Source organism: Accipiter gentilis, chromosome 16 (assembly GCF_929443795.1).
Source record: "Accipiter gentilis chromosome 16, bAccGen1.1, whole genome shotgun sequence".
Classification (NCBI taxonomy): Eukaryota; Metazoa; Chordata; class Aves; order Accipitriformes; family Accipitridae; genus Astur; species Astur gentilis.
In genome coordinates, this window is record NC_064895.1 from 28,259,166 (window position 1) to 28,277,909 (window position 18,744).

General features: G+C 38.4%; 1 protein-coding gene across 1 annotated transcript in view; it reads right to left on the reverse strand.

Annotated features, from left to right (window-relative positions):
- The window catches only part of MSRA (methionine sulfoxide reductase A), a 287,235-nt gene that overhangs the window by 137,143 nt on the left and 131,348 nt on the right, over positions 1–18,744 (reverse strand). Inside the window, exon 3 of the mRNA XM_049819244.1 lies at positions 10,289–10,408. Within this exon, the coding sequence (XP_049675201.1) occupies positions 10,289–10,408 (120 nt within the window). The remainder of the gene's footprint in view (positions 1–10,288; positions 10,409–18,744) is intronic.

Here is an 18,744-nt window from a genome sequence, read left to right on the forward strand (position 1 = left end):
TTTGAGCTCTACTGATGGTAGAGATACAGCAGGTAACTATGGAACACTTGTTAATAAGGCAGAGTGTCAGTAAAGCAAATTAAGCTCTTTTCACTTACTCCTCAGAATAAATACTTCATTCCCAGACGTATTGATACCTAGCTGGCATGAAATAACCTTTAGCAAAATATTGTTTATCTATAGCAAGTTATCTTTGAAACTTCCTGCACAGGTTCAGCACTAGAGTTAATGAAAACACAATTTTCCCCTCATATTTGTGAATGCCAGGAATAAAATCATATTAAACAAATGGATAGACAAATTAATACAGAAAAGGTCATCAGTGATAATTAAATACTAAATCACTAAGATACCTGGAAGGTCTGAGGTATATGAAGACAGAATTTACGCTAACTTTCACTGAAGTAGATTGTTAGATTAAATGCGTCCTTGGTGTGGAACAACACAGCAGTTATATTTCAATTAGTCAAATACTTTCCCTTTGTTTTCTCCCTTTTTTGAGATTGTATGTCCCAGAAATTTCCTGAAAGGCAGCTTAAATAAAAAGGGGATTTGGTTTCTGAGTGGGGACCCAAATAAACCTTTGAGTGACCCAGTTAGTCAAGCAATGGGTAACATATTTCATTAAATGAATCTTAGATCCTGAGGTCAAGAAAAGAGTGATCCACCCTTCCTCTTGCCCATGCTGTAGGAGCAGACAGGTCTCACACAGGAAGACAAAATTTTTGTAAAGGATCTTGAAGTCAAAGAACAAAAAGCGGGAGTCTGTGTATCAATTTTACCTCCGTTATCTTTTATCAGAAGTATCTTGTGTGGCTTGTGGATTATCCCTTGAGCTCTGGTGGCAAACATCTCTGCTGCAATCTTAAACAGATCTAGCTCAGTCCTTCTACAAATCAGTTACGAGTGCTGTTGCATCCTATTACTGTGGGGAAGTTTCCTACTGATGGAAATGGCAGACTTTGGGTATTCAGATAAAAATTGGATAATAGTCTTTTCAGTAGCTTGGGCTTCATAGCTTACCACTGTGATTACAATAGTACTTAGGGCATCCAACCTGAGAGCATACAAACGTAAAGTGATGGTGCCTACCTAGCAATAGGTTCTCATACTTCATGCAGAAATTTGTAGATGGCATCCTATACCTTCTGTTACACCAGAACTGTGACTCAATCATAATTTACAGCCTATCCTAGCTTTACAATCTCTGCCTTTTTTAGTGCACCAAAGCATTTGAAAGATTTTTTTCTCTTCTAAAACGAATATACCTACAATGGATGTACTCAAGTCCTAGCCCACAGCAAATCATCAGTGAGTAAATTGAAAGATGACTTCCCTGAAGGATCCTTCATTTCTTGGCTTTACCAAGATAAGTTAGGACTCCTCAAACAAACTGCTTGATCTCTCTTAGAAAATATTTCGTGCTGTGTGCAGTTGTAATCTCTTGCTACTTTATGAGCCCTTCTTCCCAAAATGCATCCTGAGGCTGACCACAACATTTTGCAATTTTGTTGCTGGTTTCTCTTAATGGATGCCACTGTAGAATTGTGAAAAGTGGGGGGTTGTTCTTTTCATAATGAAATATTTTTATTTTTCTTTTAGTTCAAGGCAAAGTACCATTCTAAAATACGGTTTCATTACCTTAATCTTTCTTAAAAATTTAGGTAAAATTTAAAACAAAATCAGTGTTCTACTTGGTCCCAATTTCTTCATTTCTTTGGTTTGTCTATTAGCCAAATCTAATCAGGAAAAAAAAAAAAATCTGAATTCACCCAAGCATTATGTCTATTTAGTTTTTTTCAGTGTAACCAGCTAACTGAAAACAAGCTATTTCCTTAGTGACAGTCTTCTCTTTGTAAGTCTCTGGTATTACAGTGCAGTTGCCTACTACTATGTGTCACACTCCCAAAGGGATTTTTATAACCTTTCCTAATTTTTGTGAGCAATTCCTTGAATTCCCTTGAGCTCTGGCTTTCCCAAAATCCTTCTCAAAGCATCCTTTACCCTGTTGTTACTTAATGTCAAATGCGGAAACTGTTGCTACAGTGCACTACAGCCACGAGGACCCCAAAGGATCTGCCTTTCCAATCATGGACCAAATTCTTCTCACCTGGAGAAACTCATGTGAGAATGCCTGAGTCTGCAAATGTAAGACAGAGCAGAACTCGACTATCATAATTTTGCTTATTATAAACTGAGATACAGTAGTCTTCCTAGGCACAGCTGAGGAAAAAAGAAGTTAAAATCTTGTAATTAGATATTTTCACCATTCATCCAAGTCAGAAACCATGCAGGTCACGTGTAGAATTATTCAAAATATTAATCATCTTAGTGAGACAGTATTGAATCATAGAATCATAGAATGTTTTGGGCTGGAGGGGACATTAAAGATCATCTAGTTCCAACCCCCTGCCATGGGCAGGGACACCTTTCACTAGACGAGGTTGCTCAAAGCCCCATCCAACCTGGCCTTGGACACTGCCAGGGATGGGGCAGCCACAACTTCTCTGGCCAATTTGTTCCAGTGCCTCACCACCCTCACAGTAAAGAATTTCTTCCTAATATCTAACCTAAATCTACCCTCTTTCAGTTTAAAACCGTTACCCCTCGTCCTATCACTACATGCCCTGATAAAGAGTCCCTCCTCATCTTTCTTGTCGGCCCCCTTTAGGTACTGGCAGGCTGCTGTAAGGTGTCCCCGGAGCCTTCTCTTCTCCAGGCTGAACAATCCCAACTCTCTCAGCCTGTCCTCATAGGAGGGGTTCTCCAGCCCTCTGACCATCTTTGTGGCCCTCCTCTGGACCCACTCCAACAGGTTCAAGTCCTTCTTATGTTGGGGGCCCCAGAGCTGAATGCTGTACTGCAGGTGGGGTCTCATCAGAGCAGAGTAGAGGGGGAGAATCCCCTCCCTCGACCTGCTGGCCACACTTCTTTTGATACAGCCCTAATTCAATTTATAAACATTTATATGCCAGCATAGGAACATTTTCCATAAGGGAAGTAAGCCAAAGTGGGCTGCTATGTTTCCACATAGTAATTTCAGTACTTTCCCAATTTCAGGAAAAATATATTCTCAGAAATATTCGTATTACCCCCAAAGCATTTCGGTCATGTGCCACTAAAGGAATGAAGATTTCAGCTGGGGGAATAAGCAGTAGGAGCAGCAAAATAAGAGAAACACACCACAATAAACGAGAAATACGGGGAAGATGCAAACATATTCTGCCATTTGCTTTCCTGCCAGAGCGATGCTCTCCCAATAGCGGTAGCTTCTCCCGGGTTTCTTCCATCTAGAATCTCTACCCCTCATGGCATTTTTTTGCATGTTGTTTTTCCTCTTTCTCTTGACTTGTATTATCAGTTTGCACATGATACTTCAAATATGACATACCAAGCATGGTTCTCATGGACACAAATAGCCACAGGTGACTTCAATGGAGTTACCACCTGTAGTAATCACTACTTCTGGGAGGACAGTTTGGTAGGCTGAGTAGAATGGCCTTGTCGGTTTTTTTTCTTTTCAAGTGTCTCTATAGCAAAAGCAAAATGTAAGAAAACCCCAGTAGCCATAATAATGGTGAGCCCTCTGGCAGCAGCATCTTTTTCACAAATACACCATGTTCCCATGCCTAAAATGAGAAGCAGCTTCCTGCCTCAGCTTACTCTGTCTTCAGGCACAGTGACACGGTGAACAGCACAGCCTAATCCTGCATGGAGTCTCTTCTGAAAATTAAGGTCCTTTGGGAACGTAGTGTAGGCTCCAGGTCAGAAGATTTTGTCTTTGACTTGTTCTGCAATGGCTCTTTCAACCTCTGGGGCTATCACATTTTCATCTTATATATATCTTTAATAAAACCAGGAGATGAGAAAGACGGAAACAACACATCTCAGCGGAATACAATTCAAATAAAGTTGTTAATAATAAATAATATATTTAGTATTTATACTGCTACTACAACCTAAGCCTGTGATTATGGGCAATGCTGAAATAAATAGATAAAAGGAACAGAGGATAGAAGTGAGGCTATTAGGATTTTAAATTTGCCACAAGGCACAATCAGGTATCTAAATAATAAATATCAGTTTAATTTCTTCAAGCCTGAATCGGCCAAGATATTAACCCTGAGAAGTCACATTCTGAAATGGAAATGTACACTTAACCTTGATTAAAGATGTAGCAGAACTCCCTAAGCAGAGCAGCTACCATTCCTTGTGGACAGGGAGCTTTTTGTTTTTCAGACGATGGTTGGTAAAAATATTCATTCTGCCTTTTATTTTTACATGATGAATCTACAGAACATATTTTTGTATCCTGGTATACTAAGGTATAATGAAGTTTTCTTGGTCAACAAGAAGCTCTTATGTTGAAAAAGAGCATGTCAGTCATGTCAACATAGACAATTTTCTAGGTAGAACTGCAATATAGCAGGTAACTGAAATTCAATGCATCTGTTATATTTCTTGTTGCCAAGGTTTTAACATCACAGCAGCATCTGCTATCACCTTTCCAAATGATTTTTTGAAGTGAAATTGGTACATTCATTTTATTTCATGACTTAGCAATTGCATTGAGGAGAAATTATAGTTTATAGGGTTATATCAAGGTTTTTTCTGCACTTCTAGGAGGCTCCTAGGACTATAGTCGTGCGATTACAGAGGCACGACTATTCTAACTGTGGCCTAGTTAATAAAAATTATATATTTTCTACAAAATCCTGTTCTTCAATTGCTACAAAAAAATATACAAAACACTAATATCCACAGTACATGACATTAACTTTGATCAATACAGTATTTCGTATTTTGATAAGCTTTCCTTCCACCCTTACAGGTGAACTAGGCAAAAAAAAAAGGGTAGAGATGGAGCAATTGGCCAATCATATCAAGGCACGTTGTACAGATCAAGCATGGTGAACACTGATATTCTTCACAGAATCTATAAGTCATTAAAATTCCTATATCCTGTTCTTATAAGAAAAAAAAGAACAGACAAAGGCACAACAGGAATCTATTCTCTTGACAGCGATTTAATAATAAAAGAAAATGTTCTGAGCCATTCTCATTACTGCTTGGAAACTTTAATCTTGTGGACTTAGTTTCTGCTCATGAAAACCTTCAGATCCCTTTATCAGCTACAGAAAGTGAAGGGAATATTTGTAGTTTAATTATACATTTAAACATTTTGGAGAGTCAGACCCACTTTGGAATAGTGTTGTGATGTCTAAATGAAGGGCTTTTCAAGTGGTTTCTTGTAGGACATTCATCTGTATTTTGTAGAGAATGGGAAATCTGAGAAGGAAAGAAATATTTTCCCATATTACATTTTGTCTATATTGCTGTTAATAACTTGTGAAAAATGCTAGTCAGATTTGCTGTTGTTGGCTTTAATGATCATGCTGTTTATGCATAAGTATGTCAAATAAGTCCCACATCACCAAGTCAAACCCTCTGCACGCACTTCCATTCTTAAAGCAAGAACATGCTAATCATCAACCTGTTGTGGAATTCAATGGTTGTCTTGCCCTCTCTTTCAAGTATAACTAAGAAGAAGCAGAGATGGAATTAACTTTGTAAATCACCAACTGACCAAAGGGATAGGAGGTAACAGAGCAAGAAATTAATTTTGCCTTTCTCCACTGTCTTCCATCAGCTATTTAGAAGTATTCCAGATGACCTTTGGAAGCCTAGACTTTTTAAGGAGGACTGGAACTCCTACATATAAGAATCAGTCAAAAGACTAATTGGTATTCAAGAGGCAGTACTATCCCTCAGAAAAATGTGGGTTTGCTGCATGGGAAATGTGAAACAACTTCACAATCAAGTATTTTATGTAACTCAACACAGAAACTAAGTCCATGTGGCATACTGTTCTATTGCATTGTTAATTATTAAGAAATGTGACTTGTGTAAAAGAGAATATGCTTCAGAAAGGTACCGAGAATTGACTAGGTTATAAATTGGTTTAACTAACTGTTATGTTCACTAAGCCTTCTAACTAATATTGGATAAAAACAGGCATATTAATCTATTTTTTTTTTACATTATAGTCACTGAAGATAAAAAAAGAAAAAACCCCAAACAAAATAAAATTACCTGCTTAGATGTTAACAGCTTGAACCATAAGCCTATAAACTGTCCTGTTTTTAAGAAAATCATCATTAGCTGCATATTTTATACGGTAATTGTACATAACCAGTTTATGAATAACAACAGCAGAGTTTTTCCCTTCTGATTTCAGTGCCACTTGAGCTATGCAGATTTCAAAAAGCTTATGAATATACAGATAAACAGAATTGTTCTGAACATCTGTAAGCAAAATATGAAAAGATGTTCATACTGAATGAACATCCTGGGTTGTCTAATGCTGGCCAAAAATGGTGTATTTATGTATTAGGCTAATGCACTGAAAATAGCTCCAAATCCTTCATGCACTCCAGAATGCCTTTTCAGATTTTCATCTATATGGTTGTCACCACAAAATGTAAAAATAATTTCCAGAACTGTATTCATAAGCTTCAAAGTAACTCAATTATCTCTTAAACATGAATTTAGCAAGGCAATACCACATCAACTGAGGAGAATCTTCAAATGACCTGTCCCACATCTGAACAGGATAACACTAATCTGACCCTTTCAAGCAGAATCATGACTTCCCTACCTCCCCAACGGCGAGGTGAATCATGCTGCTCTTCAAGGCTTACGAGGTTAGAGGTTTTATCCTGAGAGGCTTAAGTTTTCATGGGGTGCCAACACAGTGCTGTAACAGTGCAGCCATCACCTGGCTGCTGTAAGAGAAATGATGTCCCCCCACACACATACAGCTTAACACTACGTCTGCAGATCTAGGGGCTTATTAGAAAGATGGAGAAAGACTTTATGCCAAGCTCTGTAGTGACAGGACAAGGGGTAACAGTCTTAAACTGAAAGAGTGTAGATTTAGGTTAGATATAAGGAAGAAATTTCTTACAATGAGGGTGGTGAGACACTGGAACAGGTTGCCCAGAGAAGTTGTGGATGTCCCATCATTGGAAGTGTTCAAGGTCAGGTTGGATGGGGCTTTGAGCAACTTGATCTAGTGAAAGCTGTCCTTGCCCAGGGCATAGGGGGTTTGATGATGTCTAAAGGTCCCGTCCAACCTAAACCATTCTATGATTCTATGATATATAACATGCATGGATCAGATGATAGATACATGATCAAAACTGTGCATGCATCCAAGAACATCCAAGAACAAGAGATTGAAAAATTTTATGCCTCAGCAGGTACACGCTCCCCTGCCTCCACACTGTGTAGCAGCACATATTTACATAAATCAACAGTGCATGGCCTACCCATGTCCTTAGCTCCAGATGGAAGTATGGATAGCGAACGTACACACAGATACCTTAGATTTGAATTAGTTGTTCATATGTAGGCATCCAGTTACATTTAAGATGTCCAAGGGCAGCTAGGGCATTCATGAAAAACTGTCAGATGTCACTGTAGCATGGCACATGGGATATTCCCAGGCATCTCAAATGGCACAAAATCCTACATTTAGGCAACTAAATAAAGAAAACCACCATTGGTTGATATGTTTTGAGTGACCTTAGCGTGGGGAAAAGAGTAAATCTACACCATTTTGCCTGAGGTCTAGCTGACAATGAATGTGCTTTTAGAAGTGTTAAATGTTTCATCCAAATAATTGTTGCTTTTTTTTGTTCAGAGTAGTCAGAAAGGTGTTGGACTAAAATAACTTCCTGCACAGATTCTCAGGACTGCATGGGCTGACAGTAAAGCTCAAAGTCTTGCCAAGCGGATATTGTTTAGATGTCCCTGATGTCCTTTCTAGAGCTGGATTTAGAGGATATGACTGTTAAGTGTTTACCATAGAGATGATCTTTCCAGAACAGAAGAATAAGAAAGTGGCAATCACCCAGTGCATAACTGAAGTCTACTATTTCATAAGAACTGTTCTTCCCAATGAAAACTATGGAACCTAGGAGCAGCCAGATGGCAATAACTCAGGGGAGCTTGTGAGAGCTCTCTTTAAAGAGACTTCCAAAAAGTATGTTCAAAGATGAAAAAAAAGTGCCAAAAAAAGATCAGAACAAAGTCAGAATAAAATAGAGCTAGAGGAAGCTAAGCAGAAAAAAATAGCATGCAGAAATCAGTAAATTCTCCAACTCAGCTCAGCTGCACAACTAGGAACAGAAGTGTGTTGCACATACACATCCCATTTATGTTCACACAGACAAGGCTACGAAATATGTGCTTATGCTTCTGGATATCTCTAAGCAAAAATCCTCTAGTGTCCAGCATCTGGAGGCATATAAACATCCATAATGCAAATGTGTATAAAAACAAGCACTAGAAAAATAACCTCAGCTGTGGTTTTGCGCTACAAATTTAACTAAAAAAACTATCAGAAAATAGATTTCAAAGATTTTTCCCATTGCTTTATTCCAGGATTCTTATTATACAATTATCTTTTTTATTTTTGTTCACTGTTGATGAAATACAACACATAAAGTAGCTACAAAAAGCTTTCAAAGTATCTCAATCAAACACAAAGCTTAAAATACTATGGAGCTATTCTGAAATATAAAACCAGCCTATACTGCACAGAATTGAAAGAGACGGTACCTTTTTTTTACTTTCCTGGACACATCATCTTGTCCTGTGTTCACATCTCCCCTGGCCAACAGCCAGCACTCAGGATCTTGGGAGAAACACTCAACAGTCCATCATAACTACCCTCGGTGTACTGGAACTGTGAGCGCATTGGAAAAGAGAAGTTGTGCTGCACATCCCTATTCTATATAAATAATCTAATTATTTAATACCCAGGCCATTAAACAGAGTGGACAATAATTACCAGAGAGGTCTTGGATTTTATATTCTTATAAAAATTACAGATAGTGCAGGCAAATGATGAAAGTACAGAATACAAAAGTGCAAGAAGTATTAGGAAGTAATGGATCATTTCGATAAATAAGATTGGCATCACTGATCCTTCCCTAGATGAAGCTTCTTATTGCTATGTTTGCAGGAGTTCTGGGTATCTATGCATCACTTAATGCTAAATGCATGGTGTCCTTTTTTTTGTTCTAGATATTTTTATATTTCTATACACTAAACTTTTGCACTTAGGAGCTTTCCCACTGGCAATTCTCCCTAATCTATATGTTTTCTTTAGCATTTATAGGCAATTTCTAATTAGTACAGTATTGTCTATAAAATAGAGGCATTTGGACAATGACCTAATAACTTTCTTTAACTTTTGGTCAGCCCTCAATTGGTCAGGCAGTTGGACTAGATCATTGTTGCAGGTCCCTTCCAACTGAAATATTCTATTCTATTCTATTCTATTCTATTCTATTCTATTCCATTCCATTCCATTCCATTCTATACCACCTTAAAACATCTCTTTTCCCATTTTTTACTATTTCCAGAAAGTTTCTGCTTTTTTGGATGCCTTGCAGCACTTCTGCACAGTTGCTAAAGTGTCCGTTATTTGTTTGTGCCACTGAACTTTTTACACTCTTTCTATCAAGCCTCTGTGACAGATTGTCAGGGAGAACAGTATATCAACTTCAGCATTTGGCATAAAAAGTGTTAACAAGAAAATAAACCAAAAGAAAACCTCCAAGCTGTTCTCCACCAGCAAGTATAGGAAAGCAAGAATTTGCTTTAACAGCAACATTAGTCAGTTGGCTGCCAGTGGTTCTATGTTTTAGATCACAGAAAGGAACTGTATTGGGTTATTAGTACTATAGAAGGATTAGTGTAAGACTGCAATGAAAAATAAATGCAAGGGTTTGGCATGGAAATGATAGGATGCTGTGCATTGAACAGTATAAAAAGTTAACAAATTATTAATAATAGCGCAAATGAGAAATTTAGACTCCTCTATACAACCTCTTGTTTATATGGAAAGAAAAAGAAAGAATGTGTGCTTTCTGATTTTTGTTCATACTCAGATACAGACAAAAGTAAAATCAAAACTCATGCTTTTTTCTCAGGAACACATTTGCATAGTTTGAAACAGAATTAACTTCCTGAAGAAATATTTTTTTATTTTTCCTCAGAATATTTTTACATACATTAACTCATTAATTATTAGGAGATAACAATGGGATGGACACACCATAGATTCCATTACAGTTTAAGATGCAAGGCCAATACCAAGGTTGTCTAAACACCAAATCTTTTTAGTCGCTGCAGTCACCCATTTTACCCTTCATTGTCACTCATAATCCGACACGATTCTACTCACAACCCTTAAAAAACAAAGAGAAAGACTTACCTGAACAGACCTCTTTGTAGGTAGGATTTGGGGTATACCCTCCTGCGTAACCCACTTGAGTGGAATAGACTCCCTTCTGCCTCCAAAACTTCCTCTCAGCTCCCCAGAAACAGCCCATACCTGAATATTGCATAAAGTACATGTTATGTCAAAATCTCCTCAATACTAAATCACTCATTTGCACATTAATTGATACAGTCCATAGTGGAAGCAACATCTATCGCCAGCACATGATGGTCAAATATTTCCCAAGATTATGCATAGAGTAACTATACTGAAAAATCCATTCTGCATCAGAGCACAACTCAAATAAAGCTTTATTATGCTTCTGAACATTAACATATCACAGAGGACAAATCCTATAAGGGTTCAAAGGCCCAAAGAAGGGGAATTCTCATGCACATTAAAAAAAAAGTTACTTAAAAGGCAATTGCGCTATTCGTACAGCATCATTTTTACTTCAGTTGATTAGCAAGCTGTCAAAACACAATAATTTGTATTAACGGCAAACAGTTATTTAATTTTCTGCTTTCAGGCATATGAAGTCTTTAAAGGTGGCAGTAATAATGGATTAAATTATATGCTATACAGGAGGAAAAATGCTTTAGTTTAACAATTTATGCATGCAGATATTTGATGTTCAGACAAAATTTTGGTAGTCATTCACCCACATGGCCAATTATCAAAGGACATCAGACTGTCAACAGGTGTAAATTAGCAAAACTCTCCTGGCAATACGAATCAAGCACATTGTACGAAAGCCAGGGGGAAGGAACAAACAAGACTAACATTCACAATTCTCTGATGGCTCACATAGTTAAGAGATGCTAGCTACAATTTGGAGGACTCTCTAAAAGCTGAAACATGTCATGCACACTCTAGCATTGTTTAGCTTATCCCTGATTATGGGCAATGTATTTTCTCTTTCAGTGATAACATACTTCCTTTTATTATTCCCTTACTAAAACATCTGAAATAAAAGGCAGTAAAAAATAAGCTAAATATTAAATACACTTAGAAATCAATGATCCATAATGGATTTTCTATTGATAACACTGCAGATATGACAGGTTAAAAAATTACAGAAATGTTCCTTCAAAGTACAACTAGAAGAACAAAGCAGTCCCTTCTATCAACTCACAAAGTCATATTCTTTCTCTGAAACTCCAGAGCTTAACTTCAAATTAAAGTTGTAATGCACCAAAAATTATGGAAGTGATGATCCCAAATTTCTCCTTCTAATTCAGGTGCTCAAGCAAGACACATAAATTAGGAGCCTAGCCTGCTCCTGGAGACCACAGAAAGAGGCAGGCATCTCCTGAGGACAATTCAGCCCACAGAAGAGAGAAAAAGCTGATCAAATTACAGTCATTCTCCCTTGACTACAGAGATAGCTATGGCTATTGGACTTGGGTTCCTCAGCTAAATTAGGCTGGTGGCAAGCTGCTGTAGGAACTCTCGTGAAATTCCCTCCCAGTTTTGCAGAAAGAACAATCAAGAATTCTGATTTCAGAAATTTTCCAGGCACTCACACATCACCTATCTAATGGTGATTTAAACTAGGGTGTATTTCTGTACCTGATGTCACTATTTTATCTCAGCTAAGCCTCAGAAGTTCTCCAGTAATTACACCCCTAGGTCTAGTCAATTGATGTAGGGCGAGAGAGCTTTCACACATCACTCTGCCTATGTTGCCCAGTACCAACGGCAGCTGTGGTCCCATCAGTTGTCCAAATCAAGAGCGTAACAGAACGTCAGAAATCCCTGATGCTCAGGCTTCCTTCCCACAGAAGTCAGAGCATGTATAAGGGGGGACAGCGCATGCCCATGTCTCATCCCAACAGTCGGGTCACAGATGAGAGGGAGCCTGGAGCAATGAGCTGGGAAGTGCTCCTTGGTCCATGGTGAAGACAGCCTTTGAACACATAGTTTAGACACAGCCTTTGAGGCTTTAACCAAATAATTGCTTAGAAGTATATTTCTAGCCATGTTTCTCATATGTACATGTAAAACTGCATGTGAAGACAGGTACGTCTGCAAGTTCCTTGTAAAAATACCACACGCATCCTGCCAAAATTCCTGTCGCAGTACATTTGAGTGATGTGAAGCACGTAGGCAATGCTCATTAACAGTACTTTAATGCGGAGGGTACGCAAATTCTTGACTTTTTTACGCTGAACAGGCATATGGTAACAAAGTTCAGAAGCAAATACAACCATACACAGCTTGGGGTAGAAGGGCAAACTTCTGTTAAAATAAAACCCTTGAGCTTCATCATTCCTGTCTGCAGTTCTTTACTCCTCATCCCCAGCCTTAGAGATGTAGCTAAACCTTGACTACACCTTCAAACTGCTTTATCCATGAGGACATTTTGGAGGCATTACAGAATTCAGCTGTGATGAAGAATGTATTCGAAAAGTGCATCTGATTTTGCTAAAGTCAACACAGAAAACATCATTTTTAAGAATCATGACTGGGACAATAGTTTAATTATGGGAAAGGCCTATTGAATACCAAGTCTATCACAGATTCCAAAAAAAAGTTATTTCAATTCCATTGCAAGATAGTGAAAAGTTAGGAACACAGCTTTTCCATGCCTATCCAGTCTGCTGTGACAGACTTTTTTCCTTCTGATAATCCTAATTTACTCTGTCAACAAAAGAAAATTTTGTATTTAGATATGCAACCCCAAAAGAAGGAGGCAGGATCCACTTAAATCTCATCTATCTTAAATTTAGATATTTAACTACACACACTGCCCAGTTATTCTGCTTATTTTTTAGGACTGTCTAAACTTGATCGTCTTGGAATTCATTAGGTTCTTCTCTACTTCCCATGACAGCACTCACCCAAACATTTTGTCCTGAAAAAAAAAGGCACCTTTCAGTAGCTTTCTGGTGGTTGCATTTAGGCGGAGAGCAGAACAGGACTTCAGAACTCACACAGAAGTGGGCAGAATTAGGTTGTATTAGATTGCTTCCAAGGGTGCTTTTAATTTGTTTCATGGGTTGTTTGTTAGATCCTAAGTCTGTATCTGTATGCGAAGCACAGAAAACAAACTTCAGCCGAACACTAATACTTCAGTGCTGTGCATCCTTAATACTATAGGGGAAGTTTTGAGTTCCAGGTGCCTAAAACGATAGCTCTGTTTGCTGCAGGTGACACCGAGACCCTTTGCAGAAAGGACTCTGTAGCCAATTTATCAAACTACTGTTGGCTGGACAAGCATGTTGAGGGGTGGTGAATGAGCTGTTTCATCTATGCCAAGGAATGGTACAGACTCAAAATTGTTCCCACAACATACTCCTAGGCCTACACCTGAGTGCAAATGAGCAACCCAAAATTAAGGACACAATCCAAATTCAGGTTTGAGTTCGGATATAGGCCTAGCTTCAAATACAAAGTAGAAATGCTCATTCTTTTCCTATTTATTTCAAGAATTTTAATGCTCAATAAATCCCTAACTGCACTGTCTGAAATTACTGATCATCAGGGTAGTGGTCGCTGACCCTCCTTGATCAATAACTATGATTTAGGATTCTCTCATTGATAGACCTCTCTGACCTGTTGATTTGACCTAGTGACCTACATCCTTATCATGGTTTCCTTCACTTTTTCTTCTTCCAGTTTATGTCTGAATTCATTCTGCCCTCCTTCCTCTGAGAGACAGACATTTTATTCTCTTGGTGAACTATTCTCATCATTTCTCAAGTACGCTGGCACCTTGCACAAACAATAAATCCTCACATCCACGAGAATAGATAAAATTGAAATCTTTGTCATAATAAAACAACCTGCTAGTAAAGGGACATAATTTACAACAATGAAATAATAAATTGCTTTCCACAGTATTAATACATTCAGCGGTTGATGTTTGTTATTCTGCTAAAGTGGTGCCACGGTCTACAGAGAAATTGTCACAAGGACAGAAATATTAACAATAAAACCTCACATAATATTCCAGTGTTAAGACACATCAGCTCATGGAATTCCTGTTCTTCAGACCACTGGCTGCCTTAAGCCATGTTTAACATGAACAACGATTACTGAAATAGGGAAATAATCTCAGTTCAAGACTTCATGCTCTTGTAGTACAAAAAAGTTTACTGCCCCTAATTATTACTACTCTAGTAAGAAAACTAACTAAATAAATAAATAAAATAAGTAAATTAAATAAGTAAATAAAACTCAGAGGAAAAAACAGTAAAAAACGGTAGAAAAAAAACCATAAAAGCAAAATGAGCCACCCGTATTATAATTTGAAACTAGAAAAAAGAATGTGATTTTAAACTATTCATGAAATAATTTGCATAATCCCCAGTACTGGTGAAGTGAGTGCAGCTTTAGAATTAGACAGCTTCCGGAGGCATTCCTAAGAGAAAGAAAAAAAAAGGAAATACTGGGAAACATACCCATGTTCCCAGAAAAAGTATTATTTGAACATAATGGGTATTGCAGAACAGTGTTTAAGCATTGAAGATATTTGTCACTTTTTAATTGCTAATTTGTAAAACAAAAACTATTCTTTTAGTGATAGGTTTTGACTGACTCTTAATTGGAATTTCAAAAGCTATTTAAAGATTTTTTGCTTTTGAACATCAAAACCAAACAGATTCAAATGGCAATCTTTAAAGGTTCATTCATCCCTATAAACAATATTAATCATACAATTTGGGAATAAATGCTAGTACCCCCATTCCTTTGTAGCACCCACATCCATTTTCTCAAACTATTCTCTTTATATATCCATACACATACATATCTTCTGAACAACTCTTTTTGCACACAGCCTTACGCCCAGCCCAGGAACATGTGTTTCCATAGGCAACCCAGATCATTTGCATATTTGTAAAAAATAGTTAGTGTAAACTGAAGTCTTTTTCTAAAATAAGGAAAGCAAAGTGTTACTCTGATAAGAGAGATAAGCATCCCATTGTTAAAGGTAATCTGTAATAATTTTGAAATATTCACAGAGATAAACTGAGCAGAATTGAAACCCAGGTGTTTACTTTCTAGTGGGATGAATAGCTTTATAGATTACGTTAACCATATTGACTTGGTCTCCATTGACTGCAACAGGAGCTCATACATTCAGGAATTAATTTATTTGCCTAAATGGAGACATTCAGGGTCATTTGAGATGCCTTAGGATATCCAAGACATCTATCTACACGAGTCTGATATAAATTACACGGGACTCAGGTGAGACACATGCCTTTCTTGAAAGGCATCCTGAGGCCAGGCAAAATGCTCCTGGACATCTCAAATGTAACTGTTTGCATATTTTAAGGCAAGAGAAACAAGCCCACACCCCATATGCAGACATTAAAAAAACCTGAAAGTCTCTGAACCTGTAGTTGAATCAAGTCCCCCAAAATACAGTGATTTGTGTCTGAAAGTTGCCTAATTCTCTTCCACAACTATAAAGAGAGCCTAGCATGACTCGCTCAGTTGTAGAAATCTATGCTGCAGCATAAGCTAGATGAATCCTAAGCAAAATCAGTAATTACAAAGTTATCTATCCTCATAATAATGTTGGTAGCTCGTAATATTGTTAGTCTTTATTTTGTGTACTGCATGCAATAGCCACCACACAGAACCAAAAAACAGACTGGAAAACTTGTTTGAAAATTATGCAACGTTCAGGAAATGTTCTCCACTCCTACAAGAAACTGCGTGATCCTGCAAAGGTAACCTTTACTCGCCTTCGTTCGGATCCCCTTCTCCAATGGCTGTTCCTATCACATCTTTGAATAACATTTGGTTTCCATGCAGGTTCCCTGATGTAAATTCCTATTTATGATTCCATTATGTAAATCAGCAGAAGCAGTAAATTTGCATCAGACGGTATTCCTGATCCAAACTAAAACCTCACAAGATGCACCCATTCTGTACTAATTAAAGTCTATTAAGTTCTGAGCTCCACAGTTGCTAAAGGAGGCTGATGCTTCAGGGACTCTCAGCTTTCCATTTAAAGAAACTCACAGCAGGTGCATTGTTTTTATCTACTGGCTAACTTTCATATTTTCTCTAAAACGTGTACATATATATGGTATTTTCATTTGTGGAGCATTTTTTTCAATACCTTTGTCCTTTACCTTTGAGGCACATCCTTCTCACTGGGCATCAGGTGCATACACAACCCAACTTCTGCCTGACTACCCAACGACCTTTCGCTCCTGCCAGCTTTATTTACAAGCGTTCTCTTTCTCTTGCCCTCCCAGCAGCCCAACAGGACATCCAGAAGACTCTTTTTGTCATATTCTGCAGAATGAATGCATTATTTCCTTGGCATGCCAAGTCTTTTCTGGCCCACCGCCTGCAATCCCTACACCCACACTTCAAGGCACTTTTCCATGCAGCAGATTAAGAAGCTGTTTCCGTGCCAGGCTGATAGCAATGCTTCGCTGCAGAAGATGAACTGCAAAGGATACGGATCCTGCTCGTCCTTCTGTTAACAGGATTTTAGAATGTATGATTCCACTAAGTAGGGGAAAATGTCAGTTTTAAATATATACTCAGAAAAATAAACCATGCTGGTATGTTGAGAGAACAAAGAGCGACGTGCCCTGGAAACCTCTTCCCTAACCCCAGATCAGAGTAAGTAGGGGGACAGGATCTATCCAAAGCTCGGGAGCACACTAGACGGAGGAGACTGGCTCCTGTGCCAGCTTATGTTCTGAAACCCTAGAAGCAACGATTCTGCCAGCTGCTCAAATTCTACAGTACCCAGCCAAAAGTAGCTGGGGGCACAGGCTGCTCCTATACATTGAAGCAGTAAAGGACAGCCAACAGTACATCCCACCGGCCTACCTCAATGCATCTTGCTCTAGCCAGCATCTCCCTGGGAGCTGAAGACACAGCTGCCAGTATCCCTGCTTCTCTTGGCCAGTATAGAACTTGGCCCAAATTTTGAATACGATTTACTTAGTTACCTCTATAAAATCTGGAGAAGGAAATGCTCAGCTGCTTTAAACTGAAATTATTTTTTTTCCCCAGTTGGAAGGAATAAATTGAACCTCAAGTTATATACCTATATAATAATGCTCATTTCAGACATTTCCGCCAAATACTAACTGAGTGTGATTGGCGTTTTTCTCTTTAAAAAATTGTGTCAAGCAGTTGGTACAGCTGATTGATTGAAGTCAGTCCAAGTACTGATATTTCTAAGTACTGAGCCAAAGAGATATTTATGCTGTGTGCTCTGAAACTGTGGGGACCATTGATTTTTAGTTCTTCGCAGGTTGAAGTGGGTACCTTGGCTTCACCATGAAAGGTCGGGATGAGACCTTGGTAGGCACCATCGTGTTTCATCCCTCAAACAGAAGATGGGCAAGCAGGCAACAAGGGAGCTCTGGTGGGACCCAGCAGATCTCCCAGTTGGGACAATCAGGAGATCAGGACGTCCTGGCAATACAGGAGAAAATCCATCCTCTATCTAGTCTATACACAGTGCTTGTACGCCTGGTTACAGCAATTTTTCTTGACTTTATGTAACTCAATAGCACCAGACTTCCAGAAAGTTAAATTTTGTTCTCTGCAGGGAAATATGCTGGTCCCTTTGGCTTCACTGTGATTGTGCACACAAATCCAAAAGTAGAACTGTATCTCACAATCCCATGCAAAGTGAGTGAATTCAGCTTTGTTGAACACATACATACTCCCTGTGCACTTACACAACAGTTAATAAGGACATGAAAATCTAAAATTATCAAAGCCATGTCCTCACAGGCACCAACATAAAACCACAGCATGAATTACTCCAGAGTCTTTGTTCTGCATTTTTTCAAAGTCCTGTTGACTATCTGGAAAGAATTCCAGATTCAGATTGAAATGCAGTATCATCTTTTACATAACACTGTAAGATGTAGGGCACTTTGGTGAGCCATCTGTATGTATATAGGATTAATGTTATCAATCAGGATTTAAAGTAAAATTGTATTATTGATGTCTTTAGGGGTTTAACACGCAGCAACCACAGAATATTTGAGCAATCACAGAATATTTGAGATCACTGGAAAACAATCAACTAAGAAATGGTTGGGAGGAATATAAAAAAAACTGAAATGGAGAACAAGCTCAGCTGAAAGAAATAAAACTCCTGATGACAGATGGCATTAAGCGGATGATCTTCCTAGATAAGCGTTGGCTCTAATGCTACAACAGGGTTGATAAATATGTTGAACAGCTTGCCTGGGGCAAGTCAAACAAAGCCCTCGGCAAGAAATTTAAAATGCAGTTTGCCTAACAGAGCAACTAAAGAGGAATTTCTTGGCTCACCATTTTGCCAAGATGTGTTCTGTTCACACTGCATGAATTCCCAGAGAAACTGTTGGGTTTGCTTCTTTTTCCATAGGAGAAGCAGAAGCCTCATGTTCATTCAAATTAACAAATGCCCAGGCAATTCATTTATGCCTGTACGGTAGCTGCTGACATTCGAAGTGCGTGTGGGCACA